At 33.4% G+C, this 20,202-nt stretch overlaps 4 protein-coding genes across 5 annotated transcripts; all 4 read right to left on the bottom strand.

Annotated features, from left to right (window-relative positions):
* On the bottom strand, positions 3,536-5,837 carry LOC18599399 (F-box protein PP2-B10). Its single transcript, XM_007029354.2, has 3 exons — positions 5,258-5,837; positions 4,718-4,836; positions 3,536-4,454 (listed from the first exon to the last, which is right to left on the bottom strand). Exons 1-3 carry the CDS (start codon positions 5,564-5,566, stop codon positions 3,854-3,856), a joined length of 1,029 nt encoding a protein of 342 aa, XP_007029416.2. The 5' UTR covers positions 5,567-5,837; the 3' UTR covers positions 3,536-3,853.
* On the bottom strand, positions 8,233-11,016 carry LOC18599398. Of its 2 annotated transcripts, XM_007029351.2 has the most exons (5): positions 10,924-11,016; positions 9,390-9,816; positions 9,192-9,308; positions 8,938-9,018; positions 8,233-8,557 (listed from the first exon to the last, which is right to left on the bottom strand). In XM_007029351.2, exons 2-4 carry the CDS (start codon positions 9,756-9,758, stop codon positions 8,971-8,973), a joined length of 534 nt encoding a protein of 177 aa, XP_007029413.2. In that variant the 5' UTR covers positions 9,759-9,816; positions 10,924-11,016; the 3' UTR covers positions 8,233-8,557; positions 8,938-8,970. The 2 variants fall into 2 exon arrangements, with proteins under 2 accessions (XP_007029413.2, XP_007029412.2); XM_007029350.2 differs by lacking the exon at positions 8,938-9,018.
* On the bottom strand, positions 11,382-14,786 carry LOC18599397 (receptor-like kinase LIP2). The gene is made up of 5 exons (XM_018120570.1): positions 14,508-14,786; positions 13,991-14,154; positions 13,688-13,877; positions 13,151-13,542; positions 11,382-13,032 (listed from the first exon to the last, which is right to left on the bottom strand). Exons 1-5 carry the CDS (start codon positions 14,608-14,610, stop codon positions 11,557-11,559), a joined length of 2,325 nt encoding a protein of 774 aa, XP_017976059.1. The 5' UTR covers positions 14,611-14,786; the 3' UTR covers positions 11,382-11,556.
* On the bottom strand, positions 18,746-20,068 carry LOC18599396 (mitogen-activated protein kinase kinase kinase NPK1). Its single transcript, XM_007029348.2, has one exon. The coding sequence runs from the start codon at positions 19,953-19,955 to the stop codon at positions 18,864-18,866; it is 1,092 nt and encodes a 363-aa protein (XP_007029410.2). The 5' UTR covers positions 19,956-20,068; the 3' UTR covers positions 18,746-18,863.

Below are 20,202 nucleotides of genomic sequence, written 5' to 3'. Positions count from 1 at the left end.
AATTTATTGGAAATTGGAAACCGCTCATGGAGGCTATACAATCGATGACGTAGATGTTTTCAGAACATTTACGTATCTGGGTTTTTGAAGAAGTCATCTCAATGTCTGTCATTGCTTTTCTGTTATGATTATTGCTGGGTTTGGATGATTTTTCTAGAGTTGCCTTTCGTTCTGAGGACGATTCTTCTTTTCATTCTCTTTGGATTGTTTTCCTTTCTCTCATCCTCTTCCTTTACCGTTTGTATGTTTATCAGATTTGGTTTATCTTATTTAGGTTGACGTCGTTTCTTTTTCCTTGGGTGCATTTGTTCGTAACATTTTTTGGATCTTTTTGTTCCCTTTTCGATTTTGATCGATTTTGTCTTTTTTGCTTTTTTAAGGTTTGAATCGATTTAGGATTTTCTTGTTCATCGTTCATCTGAGGGTTTTTTGGGAGATTAAAAAACATATGTTGTTTGTTTTCAATCAAGAATCCTTTTTCATCAATTTTACTCTTTATATTTATCGGTTTTGTATGAATTTATAATACTTTTCTTATCTGTTGTGTTTTTTCTTTTTTTTTTTATTTTCTGTTCATTATTTGGTTTTGAAATAGGTTTTTGTTATTTTCAGAGTTTCTATTGATTTCAGGGTATATGATTTAGTATTTGTTTGGGGTTTTTTTGTAGAAAAAAAAAACATATGTGGTTCTTTTCGTTTTGAGAATCATTTTCAATCAATTTTTTTCTACTCAATATTTGTTTGTAATTAATTGTATGTGTTCTTATTTGAAGTATTTTGTTGGAAATTATATATGTTTTTCATAAAAATCATTTATGTTTTTTCTTCTTTGGGTTAACCAACTGATTTAAATTTGTTATTCTTTATTCATATCTTATATGTTTTTTTTTTCATGTGTTTTGTTGTTAATTTTTATTTAGCTTTTATTCTGCAGCCAAGTTTGCTAAATCAATTGCTTACTCAAATATGCTTAACTTTTAAATTAAATATTTTTTTATTATTTATTCATATTTTATTATGATTTTTCACTCAGTAAATTGTATATGTCGTACAAACTAAACATGCATGGAAATATGATATTCTTTATTCTTTGAGTTAACTAATTGACTTAAATTGTTTATTCTTTATTCATATCTTATATATCCTTATTTTCATATGTTTAATTTCTTGTTAATTTCTATTTGGTTTTTATTATGCAACGAAGTTTGCTAAAACGATTGCTTACTCATGTATGGTTAACTTCTTAATTAAATTTTTACTTTAATATTTAATATATTTTTTGTCACGTGTTTTGTCATTAATTGCTATTTTGTTTTTATTTTACAGTAAAATTTGCTAAATTAATTGCTTACTCAAGTATGCTTAACTTTCCAATTACTTTACTTTAGAGTGAATTATTTTCTATAATTAATTTTTTTTGCCTTTTGTGAACATTTTTGTTATATTTTGATAGCTTCTGTTAAGCCATATAGTTTGGTGTTAATGTTCAAGTTATTATCATGCATTTGTACTGTTATTCAATGTCAATTATGATTTAGTTATGTTTATCGTTTGACTTTGTAAATGGAGGATTTTTTTTGTCAAATCAATTGTTTCAAGATCTTTAATGTTAAAAGTAGTAATATTTTGTATTATCATTGATGATCCAATTTCGGAGTGAAAAAAATCCTTCTCATCATTAAAAGAAAAGTGGGTCATCAAAGGAAATTAGCAAGTTATGATACGACCTCTCATTTTTTTAGCGATCAAAAGATAATTTCTCTCTCAAAATTTGGCCCATCCCGTGACGATACAAGCATTGTTAACTCAATACATATAGCAGCATATATAAACATATAATTATACTTTATTACTATTTGAACAAAAAACACATTTCTTAACAATTACAAAGTCAATATCCTGATATATCTATTAATTATATTTGCTTTGTTAGTAAAATATGTTGATGCATTTGTTTTACAAAATGAACTTCCAGTTTTCGTAAACAAATATTTGTATGTTTGTTTCACCATAATTCACTCTTTGTTTGTTATTTTGCAGTCTCTACTTTAGGTTGTGATTTGGAATTGACAAAACCCGTAGCAAGATTTTGTAAAGATTCTTCAATAACTTTCTTTTTTTAATTTTAGTTGATCATTTGCTTCTATTCTTAGGATGCTCTATTGATTTCGTTTTTGGAAATTATTGCTTATACATATTTTTTATGCAAATTACAATAAAATTGACGCTACGTTTTTTATTTACTGAACATACATGTTTGCTTTTGAGAATAAATAAATTAGTATTATTTTTCTTTACTGTTTTCTCAATAAAAAGCTCCCTTCAAAACACATGACTGACTCATACATTACTTTAGTTTAACATTTTCATTCCATCTTTTATAACAATTCGAATGTTAATAGAATATTTTTCTTCCTATTAAAATAACAGTTAGTTGATGTTATCCATTTTATACATTGTAGGAAATCTTCCAAAACAACCCACCAGCCAAAGAACACCTCCTCAGAAAAACCCTTCCCCACTGCTTATTGCTAGTGAATGCTGAAATTTGAGTGTCAAATTTGACAAACACTGCCTTATATTTTTTGTCTGCAGGTAGTCATAAATATTGAATATAGACATCTTAACTTTTGTATGGTACTACCATTCCACCCATCTTAGAAATGTGAGAAAGCATATCAGTATAACATGATCTTAATTTTGCAATTAAGCTTCATTGCCCATTTGTCTTTTCTTTTCTAAGATATTCTGAACAAGTATACAAGTAAACAAATATAAGATTTGATTGCACCTAAATATTTAATTCAATAATAAATAAGTTGTTTAAGATAATTGAGTTTAAATCCTCATTTTTACGTATAGTATTTATGTTTGCTTAAAAGTAAGTTACTATGCTTTGGTATGTGTTAAAACCTATAAATAAGTTAATAACTTAAAGGCAATGCCAATTAAAGCATAATGGTTTCATAAATATGAAAAATGTTAATTTTTAATAACCAGAATAAAATAATCTGATATAATATTTGAAAAAATTTTAAAAAATTAAAGTGTTTTTATTAAGTACAATTAAGTTTTTATTTGTTTACTTTGAATCAAATAAATTACCATTAGTTAAAACATCACGTGACATTATAGTGTAAAAAATTTATGTAATTATATTTTCATGTCATATCTAACATGTTATATTATTATTCATTGTAACATATCAACGTTTCACTATAACATTTTAATATGCCATGTCAACAACATTTAATATATAATGACAAATAACATTCAACATTTCATATAAAATAACAAATAACATTCATTTAATTGTTAATTAAAAAACCTATTTGACTTAAAATAAAAATATATATATACACTTGATTGAGTACAATAAAAAAATAAAAATTTATTTAAATTTTACCAAATAATTAAAAGATTTGTTTAGATATTAAGCCAAAAACTTTCATTTTATGTCTTAGTATTTTTTGCAGCCAAAACATTTCTTTCTGGCTTTTGCTTAAAGAAACGCATATACCAGTAAAAGAAGCAATTGAACCAAGCGTCATAAGCGGCCTCTTAGACTCTCATCATTATTACTATGTGGAAGTTATGAGGATCCAAAGATTAAACACACTTTTCCATTTTTCTTCATACGAAATAACATCATCTCAAAAAGAAAACAAGTTTTGAGCATAAAGTTTCAGAAAGAGGTAAACTGCTTCGTTACCACAATGCTTAACAGGAGCACTGAGGGGTAAAATGCTGAAAGAAGCGGTCTTCGGGCATACAATTGACATGTTTGGAAGCGGGCTTATGCACACTCATCACTACCCGAAATTAAGGCATCTGATTCAATTTTCGAAGTCGATCAAGGGAGCGAAGCAGAAAAATCTTGGTTTTTAGAGTCCTGTCCACTCAAGATACCAGTATTCAAGCACAAATCCGAGGGAACAGGGGCATTGTTTTCTGACCCTCCACAGAGATTAGGCCTGATCTCAATCCCCTGGATAACGAGGCCACCCTTCCAGTGACCACCCTTAATCTCCAAAACACTCATTTCCAATTCCTCATCAGTGCATCCCTCGTTGAAGAACTCACCCAGCTCAATCTCCAACCACCCATCTACTCTCACCTTCGGGTACTGATCATCACTTGCAGTAGTAGGTACAGATGCTTGCAACCCAAAGAAACGGCTTCTGTTAAATAGCCCAATTCCCCTTGGGGCAATCGGGAAACGACCTCTCCGGCGTCTTTCTGTATCCAAATAGACAGTTCTCTTCTGACCTTCAGTGCCAACAAGTCCAACACTAGCTTCCACAGATTGGAGGTCGAACCCATAAGCTCCAGAAGTTGTTGCCTTGAACACAAGGTAAGCCTTATAGTGCGTCATGGGTGAAAGCATGGAGATACTGATCCTCCCACGGATTTCAAGCCAACAAACACTAATAAGCTCTGCTACCTCTTCAAACCTGTTTTTTACATGAAATGTTTTCATGTTAACAACAATAGAAAATAAATTGTGAAAAAGAGCGGTGATGGACGAAGCGAGTAGAGGCGAGAAGTAGAACTTTCATCCACTAATTCTCTTCACCTATTCCATTCTATAATAATCTAAGATTCACAATTCTTAGTTGGGTCTTATAAACTTAGATGGTAATGATGAAAGTATAAGAAAAAACGGAAAAGACCCAACCAGAAAGGCAGGGGCGAGGGGAGAGACAGAGAGAGAGACCTGGACTCAGGTATGGAAATCCATCTCCAATAAGTTGGAGTGTCACCCCATACAATGAAGAGGTCCCTGGCAGATAGCATGTAACATTTCTTGTCGCTCCCTCTTTCCAATGAAAAGCTCTGTTTCATGAAAATTAGCATAGTTAAAAACTAAGTTACACGCAAAAAAATCAATGGAAGAAAGACCACACTCTGATCATTATCAAACTGAACATAATGTTTTGACTTTTGAGAATTCCCTATTAAAGAACAAGCAACATTAATCATTTTTGCTAATTGATAACGTCTATTAAAATGTCTAGAGCTCGTCGGATAGATCAGATTCAATAAACTCTAATTCAGGGAGAGGAGCACCAAGAATTTGCAAAGAAAAAAAAAAGATTAAGCAAGCATGTTAGAGTTTCTTGATAAGACCAAAAAGATGATTGAAAATTTCTTAAGGTCCTCACCTTTTTGTTAATTGCCTCATATTTTATCATATCCAAAAATTGCTATGGAATTTTCGAACAAAAAATTAGGAAGAGACGGTGGGTTCAATTACCTTTCGGCCCCCGTCGATAAGGACAGGATTATCACAAAGGCTGAGATAAAGCGCTTTCTTGGAAGCGAGCGATGAGGGAATTATAGCCCGATAATCAGACGGTAAGAAGCTTTCCCAGACGGCGTCGGACTCGGCAGCCGATTTAAAGACGGTGGAAACCGCCGACAATCTGCAGGCATCACGAGGAGTGGTGAAGGAAAGGATGGCGGCGATGCAATCTTGAGGGAGAGCATTAAGGTCGAGGAGTGGTGACGGCAAGGACGGCCCTCCTCTTCCTCCTCCTTCAATCTCAGAAACCTCGGATTTCATGAGAATCAGTTACAAATTTCAAGAACAGATAAAAGAAGAAGCAAAAAACAAAAGAAGGGGGGAGGAGAAACTGTTTAGGTCAAGTGAAGGAACGGTGGTTGGCAAACTTATTTATAAATAGGGGAGTGAAGAGGGAAAGCTTAGCGGTTAAGTCTTTAGGATATATTTCTATGGCGTGGGAACCGGCCATGAAATGGGTATCCCGAAAAGCGGCTTTGCCTCGGTAAGGTCTAAGATTCAGCACATCAGAATCGGCCACACAAAAAGATAGATAGATGCCTACTACCATATTTAATTATTTTTCTATTTTTATTTATCTTATTTAACCGATAACAATTATAGCACATCCATAAAAATCCAATTTATTTTCTAAAATAGGGATAAGTAATATTTGATTTTTTTTAATTTAAATTAATACATAACATCAAACAATAATAATCTATAAATTCCTACTACTCCTACTACTATCTATTATTAGTGTTATTAGGAGTAGATTAAATTATTGTTTATTACAATAAAAGGAGGTCAAAAATATTGTTGTCAACTCTCAAATCCCAAACTTTGCTTCACATTCAAAAACCGGCGTGAAAAGAAAAACTTTTGCAATTAAGGCCATGCCATTCCGAGTCATCAACGTGGTCTTTTCATTCAGTCTACTTGTATTCGCACAAACTCTGCACTTTCAATCCCCATAAAACAAATCGGTACTTCAATAATTTATAAACAGAGTGGGGCTCGCTTCGCTTGGAGTGGCTTTTTTTTATTTTTTTTTAAATGGACATATATATAATTGATTTTGAACTGAATAATATTTATAACTTAATTTATATTAATATTTGTGGTGAAAAAAATATTTTAATTTTTATGTGGTCGAATTCTTTTAATATTAGCAACGTAATTGTGAAATAAAATCTTTATTCAAAACATATTCTTGAAAATGAAATTATTTTTATTAAAAAATTTGATTCAATTATTAATACCAAATATCATAGTTTAAATGATACTTTATTTATATTTAGTTAAATGAGTTATATAAACATATTATAAAACAAATTGATTTGATTTTGCACTCAGCGTTCTTTCTTCGTGCTTTTCTTTCCATTCGCAACTCAAATTAGTCAATTAATAATTTTATAAATTTAATTCATGCATAAGAATTAACAATTAAATAATCAAAACAATATATATATATATAATATGATTAATAAAGACTTCTAGTTTATAATAACATTGATTAGCGAAGGTCGCCAAGCATAATTATCAAAATCGAATCAAAAAGTATCAATGGCTCGATTGTAGGGTCAATGTTTGAATTGCATATTTAATTTTTTTTAAATATATGTTGTTAGAAAAAGGAAATTTTTTTATATAATATAAAATTATATAAATTATAAAAAAATTTAAATTATCTATTTTAAGATAACTCTAAAATATAGTATTATAGTATATAGTATTATAATATAACTTTAATGAGATATTATAGTCTAACTAAATAGTAGTATTGTATAATAATTTTAATTAAATAATTTATTTATAATTATATATTTAAAAATAAATTATTTAAGAATATAAACAAACATAACCCTTGATTTGATGGTTGTAAAGACCGTAAAGGATAAACACACTTGAATAGGAGATAGAATAATTAGTATTTTAATTTTAAATAAAATTTATCTTGTAATTTAATTATCCATACATTTTAATTAACTCTTATCTTATAATCTAATTATCTGATAGAGGTTTATAAATATAATATTTCTATTGTATAAATCAATATAGAGATATAACCGATATTATTATTATTTTTTAAAAGTTATATCTTTCATATTGAATATTTGATTCATTTATTAATATATGATCTCTTTACTTAATCATTGGTTAGTGAATGATCTCTTTACTTAAAAAATAAAATTCAAAACCCCTTTCCCTAAATAAAATAAAAAAACCATCTTCCTTGAAACCAATGTTCAATTTCATTAATGACATTTAAGTGATTTTAATTTAATATAATGTTTTAAACATGAGTTAAATTGGGTAAATATCAATTTAACTGTTTGAGTCAATATCGGCTTAATGTAAAAATTAAAAAAAAAATTGATTAAATTTAATGGTGTCATACTGTCATTTGTTTACCCGATCTAATATAAGAACCGAATTGGTCTGACCGTGGAGTCACTGGTTCAACAGATGTGACCACAGATATGATCCGATTTTAATAATATGTGAACAGGTCCTCACTATATCTAATTAGTGAGGGTCATTGTTAAGCCTCAATATATCTAATTAGTGTAAGAGCTTTTAGCGTGGACACATGAGGCTCACTTCACTGAGATTCTCTTTTGTTGAGGTGATTTTAATGAAATGCAGAAATGCCAATATTCAGAGCAAAAATTATTACCATTTCCCTCTTTGCCATAATCTCAAGAGTTGAGAGAGTGTAAAGGAACCAGCTTCCTTGCAAGAGTATCTATCACCTGATCCCACTGGAGTCTCTTAGAACAGCAGCCACGCTCGCAACAGAGGTGTCCCTTGCTAGAGCACATTCGCGTTCAGCTGCCACCTCAGTGAAGGAGCATTAACAACTCCCATATCACCGTTAACACTCACACTTCATAGGCTGAGACCTGAAAATTATTCAAACTGCTACCTCCCGTACAATTTTGTCATAAGAGAAACAGGATCAACAAGGCAATATGACCTATGTCCAATGCTGGTATTTAGTCAGTTCAGAGTTATAAGCAGAAATAAATCGATGGACATTCTGTTATAACAATCACAAGCTTTATTCCCCTCAGAGAAGCAGGACTAAAATGAATAGCCAACACCTTTAACTAATTAAGGAAAGGCGCTCAATTTCCAGAGAATAATTCTGCATGATGAATAATTACAGTAGACAACTTATGAAATTTGACTTTACAGATAACCATCTCTCCTATCTTGTTCCTCAGCTTCCTTGTTAGCAGCTTGAACAGATTTGAACCAAAGAAATGCCTGTATATTCAAAGTCAGATTAGCAGAACAATGCCTTAGATTGAGGTAATAATTTCAAACTAATGTTTCATAAGTACTCCATAAACCACTTTGAAAATGGGCTTGCTTGTCACCAAATAAAAGGACTATTAGGTTATAATATCAACATATGTTTAAATTTGTTGACAAAACTATTTTTTTAGTTACGTAGCATCGCAACCTTCATTCTTCCAAATCAATCAAAATTATTGGTAGGAGCCAAAGTTGATTATAAATAGGACCTTATTACATTAGATCACAAAACATATTGGATTGGATTTAGAACAGTTTACAATATTAAAGCCAACACAGTTAAAGATAAACATGTGGTAGTCTGAGACCTGTAATTTTTCTAAAATCACCTTTCTTCTTTGTTTAGAGTTTCCTGGGAGCTTTCAGCAACAAAAGTCAAGGGATGCCAAAATGAATTGCAATTCCTCAAACTACAAATAATTGTTAAATTCCCCAAAAAGCGAAGTTATACTTGTGGTATCAATTATATGTTGTTAGATTTCAAGAACTAGACTCCACAGGGAAACAATTAGAGATGATTTTCCCTCATTCAACATATTAAAATCAATACCAGAAAATAGAAAAATAAACTAGAAAAACTCACAGAAGTGGGGATGCCAGTAAATACAAAGAAACCAAGCAAGGGCGCATAGAAAATGCTGTCTGAGTTTACAACTCCGAAAACAGGCCTTTGGTTGGCATACTCAAAAATAGAACCTATCTGCAGGATGAAGAGGAAAAAGTTTAGACATCTTATTTTTGTGGGTGTCAAACCATTATAGATTAAGAAGAGCAAGCATACTGCAGCAATGGCAGTTACTGCTGAGGCAAGTAAGTAAACATAGAAGGGAATCTCAAAACTCTGCTGCGCTGTGTACTCCTTCCCTTCATCTTGGGCCCAAGGAGGGGGCTCATCAGAATCGGGTCTAGCCCAAGATGGGACAGTTTCTTCAGACTTGCTGGACTTTGCAGAACCTTCAGTCGCAGCAAACACAAGAAAGCCACGAGATAACCTTTTGTTTTGATAAACATGAAAACATCTTGTGGCATGTTGATTCAGAATCCTTTCTCTAATGCCCGAAAATAATCGGGGACATGATGAATTTTCTTTTATAAGGACACCACGGATTAAAGTTGAATTGCATGGAGACAATAAGGTTACAACCATCATATCCTCCTCTTCCTCTTAATCCTTGTTTGTTATATCGTTTCTGCTCCTAGAAACAAACCTAGAGTGACAATAAGAACATAAAGAAAATTGTTAGAAGCTGTATATAGGGGTAGGCAAATGGTCGGTTTCGTTAATTCAGTTTAAAATGCTTTAAAAAAAAATTGACTTTTTTCGATAACTACACTAACTGTTTTAGAGAGGAAAATCGATGGACTGAGACAAAATAAAGGCTGAAACTAGAGTCATACTAAGGAGCCAAAAGAACAAAAAGCAAAAAGAAAGAACAGGTTACATATTCACAGGACATTCTTTCATTATTAACATCTTTTGCTTCAACAGTACATAATAAGCTTTCCATTCAAGAAACCAATTCATAGAACACATCTCAAAATGAAATTCTAGCTCAAAATAACACAGTACTAAGGATGTAAGTAAGAAAAACAAAATTACATGGTATCTCAATAGGAATCAAATTTCTCATTCAGTTTTCTTTCATTGAAGTTCTGCTCAATACAGCAATCTAGAATTCTGATTACAAAGCAAAACCAAATGGAAAGATAAATATAAAGCATGCCACAAGTTTGCCTTCATGGCCCCATAAATTTTTTTTTTAATCTATTTAAAGCATTAAAAAAAAAACAGAAATCAGGTTCGTTCATTTTAAGTCAACCAGCCCAAACATGATTTTGTTTGCAATTTCAGAGTTCCCTAGTATTCTTAACCAGCTATCTTCAAATTTTGCAACCTCCCCACAAAAAACCGAACCTTGCCACTAAACCAGAACAACAGCAGGTTAAATTTTAAGGCCCGGAATGTCCAGTCTGATGACTGTTAGTAAAATATAAAAGGACATTCTATAGGCAAATAGCTAACATAGATGAATACATTGAAGCAACTTTCAAGTTTTAACCCACAAAATCACATGATATAATATAATATTTTCCATCCATACCCTCAGCAAGTAAACCAAAGTTCAGAAAAATAAAATTATACAAGCACAAAACTACAAATTCCATGGTACCCAGTTCTCAGACTCAGACAATGATCATGTAAAACTAACACAAGAAAAAGCAACAAGAAGTTAATAGCAAAGAAGTTCATGAATTTGTCTGAGGATTAAGCAAAGCACAAACATTAAAAGCTGAGCCGAGACGTAGCAGAGAACCTGAGAAGAGAGTTGCTGGGCTGGTGGTGCGGAAAAAGAGTGGAGAGTAGAGGCAAAGGCTGGAGAAGATAAAACAGAGAGGGACCTTTTTACATATCTTTTCTATGGTTCATTTTAATTGGGTTTGGGACCCAACCTCCATCTTGTCAAAATGGGCTTGAGTTTTCACATTAGGCATTTTGGCAAGCAAAGATGGGCTTTTTATAGGCACACCTCCCTGGGGGCTTTTTCTGTTAGGCATTTCAGATTTCTGACTTGCGTTTGTAAATTTAATTGTGGGTTTATTAAAATAGAATCTGTAGGATGGGAAATACAATATTGTAAAAATTAGTAATAGACTAATTGTTATGCAGTTGTCAGTTGTTCGGGTGATTATATTAATATTATAACATATTTGATCTTAGCATGCCAACACCTAACCAAGTTGTCTAATTTCTGAGCGAAAAAACTGGGAAGGCTTATGAATTTTTTTGCTGCACATTTAATTGAATAATGAAGATAACAAGTTCTTGTAACTCAGACATAGACAAAAACATTAAAGAGAAGACAAAGTCACTTCAGTTTCTGGGTGGCATAAATGGCTTCTCTCTCGACCAAAATGTTCCCATTTGACTCCCTACAAATGTGTTTTGCTCAAAAATAGACGGTTGTCTTAGCCTTTGTGAAGGTAAGTGGACGTCGATGGGTGTTGTCCAGGTCTATTTCGCTTACATCCTGTGATCCTTCACTGCTGCTGTAGCTCAGTGAATCATTTACCTTCGTAGATCGCCTTCGGCTCTTTCTGCTGGACCCCGAGGAATTGCTCTCATCATGTGAGCCCTTGCTGCTATTATGGTGTAAAGAAACGTTTCCATGCTGTGATTTCCTGCTGCTCTTCCGACTTAAAGAAACACTTGCATCAGCTGAATTCTTGCTGCTATTATGGTGTAAGGAATCATTTCCTTCCTGTGATCTCCTGCTGCTCTTGCGACTCAAAGAAACATTCCCTTCAGGTGATTTTCTGCTGCTATTACGGCGTAAAGAAACATTTCCGTCCTCGGATTTCCGGCTACTTTTCCGACTCAGAGAAACACTTCCATCAATTAATTTCCTGCTGCTATTATGGTCTAAAGAATCATTTTCATCCTGTGATTTGAAGCTGCTCTTGTCACTCACAGAAACACTTCCATCAGTTGATTTCCTGCTGCTATTGTGACCTAAAGAAACATTTTCATCCTGTGGTTTCATGCTGCTGTTTTGACTTGCATAATTACTTTTATCAAGCAATTTCCTGCTGCTTCTGTCACGACTTGAAGAGGGACTTTCATCAACTGAGTCACTGCTGCTTAAATAATCATCATTTTTCGGTGACTTCCTGCTGCTTTTGTGGCTTGATGAGAATGGTGATTTCCTGCTATCTTCGTGACTTGGAGAAAAGCTCGCATCCTGTGATTCCTTGCTGTAATTGTGGCTTGACGAAAATAGTGAATTATTACTGCTCTTTTGGCTCAAAGAATCACTTTTATCATGTGCATCCCTGCTAGTTTCTTCCGAAGAAGCATGGCCTAAAGAAAACAGTGATTTCGCACTACTCTTTTGGCTCAAAGAAGCACCTCCCTCATTTGAACTTATGCTGCTTTCTTCTCTGGAAGAAGCACTTCCATCACTGGATCTTCTGCTATGATCAATAGTCAAAGCACTTTTTCCAGGTGTATGCACACTGCTACTGCGGCTCGAAGAAACACTTCCCTCTTGTGAATTGCGGACCTCATCATTTTGATCATGTTCTGATTCACTATCCGTATCAGCATTATGAACAGAGTTGTGTTGTTCCTTCAGCTTCCCAGTATCACTATGCTCCAAGAATTGCAGCTTAGATGAGATGCAATGCAACTTAGAAGAGATAGAAGGAGGAAGAGTGGGAGGAATACTATTCTCTTCTGTGGCCATAGAAAGAAAACTTAAGGCTGTCACCACATCACTCATCAAAGGACGGGCCGCAGGTTCATCTTGGAGGCACATGGCTGCTATTGCAACAGCTTGATTCAAACCCCTTTCAGGAAATTGCTTCTTAAGTAAAGGATCTGCCATATCTGGAAACTTCTTCGGTTCCCTGAATATTGGTTGTGCCTGTTGCAAGCATAGAATGATACCGAGTGGTTGATATTATTAAATTCTTTTCCTAAATTAATGCTATAAAAGATTGGAAATCTATCACTTCGTTTCTACTACAGACAAAGCTACTTACCCAAGCAACTAAGTTTTGCTCGTCGACAGGTTTGGTAGTGTCAATGGCTCTTCTTCCAGTGATTAGCTCTAGTAGAACAACTCCAAAACTGTATACATCTGCAGTAGTTGTGAGCTTACCGGATCTTGAATACTCCGGAGCACTGTAACCATAAGTTCCCATCACCCTTGACTGCATAGGCATCTTGTCTGCGGAAGGGCCAAGCTTGGCCAGTCCAATATCAGAGAGTTTTGGATTGAATTCTTCATCTAACAAAACGTTTGAGGATTTGAGATCACGATATATAACAGGAGGATTGGCCTTATCATGCAAATACTCTAGACCTTGAGCTGCCCCATATGCTATTTTCATTCGGGTTATCCAATCTAATGGCTTTTTCCCAGGTTTTATATCTGCAATTACACTATACAAATATTAAAATTTGTCTTTCACTTCACATACCGACCATGATGTGAATTTTTAAGCAAATAATTTGAAAAATAATTTAATGAAAATGAACAGAGAAAAAGCAAAAAGAGCAAAAGGAAAAGTTTGTACCAAGTAGATGACCTTCAACACAACCCCCTGGCATGAATTCATACACCAAAAGCCTCTGATCTCCATCAGCACAGTATCCAATGAGATTGACCAGATTTGGATGGCGCAAGAGACTCAGTTTTGCAACCTCAACAAGGAACTCATTGTTTCCTTGCATTGCATTCCTGTCAAGTTGTTTAACAGCAACCACCTGTTTCCAATGAAGGCTAAAGGATCATAATTCATTACCGAAGTTTAAGGTCCATTTATAAATTCAAAAGAAAGAAACAAAGATAGGGTAAAAGTGTTGGCAGTAAAGAGCACCTGTCCGGTTGCCTGAAGAGTCCCCCTGTAAACTCTTCCGAAACCACCTTCACCCAACAAACATTCTTGACGGAAATTCTTGGTTGCGGCGGCTAGCTCTCGAAAATTGAATGTTTGAACGGGAATGTTTCCCCTTTCAACTTGGTTGGACACCTCCATATTTTCTGTATCATGTTTTTGTTTCTTAATTATTATAAAATAACTAACAAAATGTCCTATGAACATCAGAGCATTTACTCCAATGATATACGTATGAAGCCTTATATCCAATTAATCGGATTAGAATCTCTTTTTTCCAAAATAATAATAAAAAATCCTTGTTACGTTGTGATTTAATTATATATTTGTTATGCATGATAATGAAAGCTAAGAATTAGATCTCACTTGATGCATACCTAACCTAATAACCATGCAAGGTTGCCCCGAGTTCCGTGTTTCCTCCAATAAGGAATGAAGTGAATAAACATATTAATTAGGCTAGTAGTTGGGAAAATAAGCAACAAAGCACAGGGCATACCAGGCACTCTTGATTGAACAAGGGCGTCATAGGGAGAGTCATGCTCTTTTTTACCGGTTTCCTTCTTGCTTCTTTGTGATGAGAAACATGGGAAGCAATTCATTTTTGAAGGAGAGGAACCAGAAAAAAAAAATGGCTTCGGAAACCAGCAAAAGATGACGAATATTGGTGAGGTGGACAGGCAAAAGTTTGCACACAGGAGCTGAGGGGACCTTCAAAAGATTGAAGGACCCCTCACAGGAGGAGGCGCTTTTGCAGCCAGGGAAAACAAGAAGAGATCACGAGGACCCATGCTTTTGGAAAGGAGCAAAAAAAAAAAATGTTAGTTGTTTTTCCTTAGAGTTCTCGGAGAAAAAGAGGGAGAATTGAGTGGACATTTGAAAAGGAAAGCCAAAAATATGAGATTCAAAATTCTGTTGGTTTGGCGTTTCAGCCTTTTAGGGCAAATGGAGGGAAATTTCTTTGTAAGCCCAGGCTTATTTGGTGAAGCTTTCTAACCACTGATTTGCAACATTACAGTTAAATTATAGTAATTACATAATTTTGACTTTGTCCCGCTTTCCAATTGCATGGGACATGCAATCATATTGTCAGCTACGTAAAAAGAGTTCCCACCACATTGAACATATTCATTTGTGCCATGCAATTTGTTTTAAATATATTACATTTTTGTTCCAATTATTATATCATTTTTAACTGATTTGTTTTTAAATTTCGTATCATTTGAACATTTGCTTGGCTATTTAGTATCATATATGTATTTTCGAGATAAAATTCAAAAAATAAATAATTTTGAAAGAAGTGTATTGTGTTATGTATATTGTCTCGATCTAATTCAAATTGAAATTTAGAATAAAAAACTTGGTATAATTGATCAAATGTTGGGGGAAGAATTTCTTTGATAGGTCCGTACCAATTTCATCAATGAGTAAATCAAAGAAAAATTTGTATTTGTCTTCATATCTGAAATATATCAGCCAAAAGTGTCAAAGGTATTTGTTTTTTAAATAAAAGGTGGTGGAAGAGAGATGAGGATCTCATTTATGTAGCTTTATCTTCTTCTTTTTTTTATGAAAGAAGCTCATTTAATAATTTGATTAGCTGTGTGTTGATTTTATATTTGAACATTGATATCCTTTTTTTTATTATATTCTTTTAATTTGTTTGAAAGGCCAAAAACTACTTTTATAATTTTATGTGTAATGATTTGTTATATTATATATATTTAGTCATATCCTTTTGTATGTTTAATTACAATTAGTCATTTAATTTTTTTTTAATATGCATACTCTCTCCGTTTCATTTTTTTTGTTCCTAAGTATCTAACTTTCATTAAGTTTGACAAGAACAAACTTTTATTTTAGTGTATGTTATATTAAATTTTTTTAAAAAAATTATGAATTATTGATGTATCATGATTTATAATGTCAAGAATTAAAAAAAAAGATGGAAGAAAAAAACATGAGACGAGAGTGTCAATAGCTAAGTTGGAGATGGGTCAATTTTACCTATATATATATCAATAATGAAGTTAAAATACATTATTAACACTGAATATATAATTGTAAAAGTTTCAAATAACTTCTTCAGTATATAAATTGAAAAAAAGAATTACAAAGTATTTTATATATAGCTTCGTTTGACCCCTGCAAAAAAAAAAATTGGAGCTACATTTCTTGATGATGGAGTTATTGGAAAAATAATAAAAAAAAAATAATGAAGAGGGTCCAGAGGGAGAGGCAATATACCTTGTATTTGTTTTTTTCTATTTGTCTTCACGAAAAAATTAGTCATTCCATACCAAATTAAAGTATTTGTTAAATTGGTGATAAAATAATCTCTCATCTATTTAGTTTGGGTTTTATACATGTAAATATATATAAAAGTCACCATTATCTGTTTTGAGTGGTAGGTAGAATCCTTTTGTATTTGTACTTCTTTCTCCATAGCTTGATTTGCTATTGTTATGACATGCCAGTTATATCATGTTAATAAACTCACTTTTTTTTTAAAAAAAAAATCACTTTACCTTTGAAGGTTTTAGTTGAATATCAATTTTTAAATTTAACATGATATCAAAACAAACATTATTCCATTTTGTTATCCCGCTACAATAGATATGCTATGCCTACATGTGTTGTCCAAACTAAACAATAGATTTATTATTCTTAAATGTGAAATTAATATCATAAAATAGATCCATTATCCTAGCACTTAAGAGTTAAAATTAAAATAATGATGCACTCAAGCATTTAACTCATTGGTTGGTGCATGATCTCCTGCTTAAAGAATAGGGTTCGAATCCTCATCCCCAATCATATAAAAAAATAAAGTAATGATTAGAAAAAATTTATAAGGATTAAATTTCGATAATGGATCTCTTCACCTACTATCAATTGATTTTAAATTAGATAACAAGCTTAAAATTTAAAATAGTATTATTTTAATAAGTATATATTACCCTCTTTTTTATCCAATTCATGATAGATACGTTTGTTAAATTATAAAATTTTCATATTACATATAGTAAGTGTTGTCATATCATTATCTCAATATGTAAAAACATATATCAAATATCAATTAAATTTGATATATGCTTACATAAATATAAATATGATAAGTTCAAATTGATATCGATTTATGATTTTAGGTTCAATGTACATATCTTAAAATTTATATATATATCTCTTCACAGGGTTACGAGCATAGATATCATCAACAACACTCATGTAATATATCAAGGGAGAATACTTTTAAATCTTGTTTATATAGGAGGTATTTTAATCCACTAATTAAACAGCTCACAGTTGGTAAACTTTTTTTTTTTTTTACTTTTTCATCCCATGAAATCAAAGGAAAAGGAATCAATAGACGAAGCATCTAAAAATCTTTGGTTTTATAATAATTCCAGATATACAAATGGCTTCATCAAAGGCTTCAGCATCGATTGTCTTTCTTCTTTCCCTCAACCTTGTCATGTGTGCTTTGGTCAGCTCTCAAAGTACTGCGCCCGCTTGCCCTCGGGATAGTATCAATCTGTCTACCTACGTTGGTGTGTTGAACCTTTGGTGTAAACCCAAATAGCCAATGCTGCACCCAGATTGCTGGTCTGACTGATACTCAAGCAGCTGGTTACTACAGAACTAGCAAAACTAGCAACTTACTACAGAGCAAAAGCCTTTGCAATTCAAACAAAAATAACCTAAAGATGAAAACAAAGACCAAACACCAGAAGAGCTACAGCACCCTCCAATTAGAACCGTGTTTAGAAATGTTGGACTCACTGTATAAATCACGTTCTGCCATCTTCTTCAATTATTCCAATACATTATACACATGAATGTACATCACAATGCACTCAAAGTCACCACTGCAAGCCATAACAGAAGCCAATAACATTATTGAGAGTTAAGCCTGCAAGATCCAAGAATGACACTTAAGCTACAAAAACCTTAGCTAATGGCTCCTGCTCTAGACCACCTTACAACTAGGTAAAAAAGATCATTACCTCCTGCACAACCTAACATACTCAAAGACTACTTCAAGTCTTCAACCAATAACATCAAGCCATGATCAAACATTGGATATCAATCTCGGTGCTTAACCACGACACCCCTTAAACAGGATGCTTCTTCACCTAGCTTTAGCCACTTACACCTTTGATAAAATTGTAATCACAAAGTCACATCCTTAAAAAACAGAAACCATATTAAACAATACCAACATAGCAGAATTTTACTTCAACAAATTAAACACTAGAAAAGCTTTAAGTTACGTATGTGTGTGTATATATATATAAAGGCATTATATTCCCTAAGTTCGACCTCCTCATAACCAAATAGGCAACTTATACCTCTTGCAATATGTCCAACCATGATTTTCATCAAATGATTAGCAAATTCATCTCTTCCTAACCTTCTCCCCATTATTCATTCGAAGACATAATTATTACTTTAGAAAAGTTCAGATTTAATCTATCCTCGAGGGTTCAAGTCAATGTTGGAATTTGAGCATAATGTCTCAACGTTAGATGAACAATTACCGAGCGCCGCAGAAGATTGATGATTAGCTACAATTTGATCGAAATTGGAACTTGAACTGAAGCCGCACAACAAATTCTTAACAACTGAGGCTTTATATTATGCAAATGCAAAGATTCAATATTTGTTTGGGAAAGGAATTGGTAATTTTTTTATTTCAAGATACTTAAAATAAAGAATGGCCTGTACACTGTGGCCAACTGAGTAGCCAATATCAGCAAAACATAAAAACTGCCTATGTTTTCCTAAGCATTTACAATGATAATAATCACCAATTTGATGAAGGCAATTAAACTGCAACTACTTTTCTGTTCTTCTACCTCGAGGTGATCCAGCTTCCGGAAACTGACCAATTGGGTGCCTGATCACAAGCCAGTTGACGAATCCGATCCAAAGGTGATGAAACATAACTTGGAAACAACGTAACCGGGCTTGAATTTTCTTGGAAACTTGATTGAGAAGAAACTGTTGATTGAGTTGAAACCCAGTCTGGAAAATCAAAAGGACATCTTGGTGACATTGTAAATTCTTCAAAAGAACATTTTGGAGATGTTGATGCTTCTTCTTCAAATCGATTCATAATTGCAATATTCTCATCATCAGCAGCCACAAAAGGATGATCCAGGAGCATCTCAGCAGTCCATCTGTTGTTTGGATCCTTAACAAAGCACTTACTGAGAAAATCTTTTCCATCTTCGGATAACTCCGCAGGAACTACAGGCAATTCGTCACTGACACCAATTTTAATCAACAAAGCCGCCACGTTTGATCCTGGTTTGAAACTCCAGGCTGGTTTCCCTGTAAACATCTCAACAATAGCACATCCAAGTGCCCAGATATCCACCGGTGAATCATACTCGTTTTCCATAACCGACTCTGGTGCGATACTGAGAGGAGTGCCCCTGATTTCTATCCTCCTATGAGGCCCTTCTCCTTCTTCTTCCCCATTTCTCTTCGCCAACCCAAAATCAGCTATCTTGACATCCCCATTACCGAATAAAAGAATATTTTGAAGTTTAATATCACAGTGAGCAAACCCTTTGGCATGAATAAAGCGTAGCCCTTTAAGTATCGATCTTGCATATCTTCTAACATCGGATTCTATCAAGTTTCCACCGCTCTTCTTAACCTGATCAGCCAAGCAACCTTTATCAGCATACTCCAAGAACAGGTTATATTCCCCACCGTTCTCAGCCATATATTCCTCGCCAAAACAACGAATGATTTGTGGGCAAAAACCAAGCTGATCAAGCACTTCCTTCTCGTGCTTGAGAGAAGCAGAGTTGATCGTTTCACAAGACTTGACAGCCATGACGGGACACGATTTTGAAGTGCCTTTTTTAGGTACCACCAAGTTGACAGTCCCAAAACTTCCATGTCCAATCGTTTCCCCTCGAATCCACTCCATCGAAGACTCTGACTTTCACTAAAAAATTCAAGGTTGATTTCTCAGTTGGGTTGTGGGAGGAGGGTTTGAAGCTTTCTTTTGCTTGTTTCTTTGAGACGAAGAAAGGAAACGAGAAGGAGATAACAGAGACCAAAGAGCGTCATAGTGGCGCAAAGTCCATGTGGATCTCTTTTGGGAGTTTGTTTACGCGTTCAATTTCATTGCATGTATGAAATTTCCCACAATTAATGCACGTGATAAAAAGGAA

This window comes from Theobroma cacao, chromosome 5, assembly GCF_000208745.1.
Source record: "Theobroma cacao cultivar B97-61/B2 chromosome 5, Criollo_cocoa_genome_V2, whole genome shotgun sequence".
Taxonomy (NCBI): Eukaryota; Viridiplantae; Streptophyta; class Magnoliopsida; order Malvales; family Malvaceae; genus Theobroma; species Theobroma cacao.
This window is presented reverse-complemented; position numbering and strand designations above follow the sequence as displayed.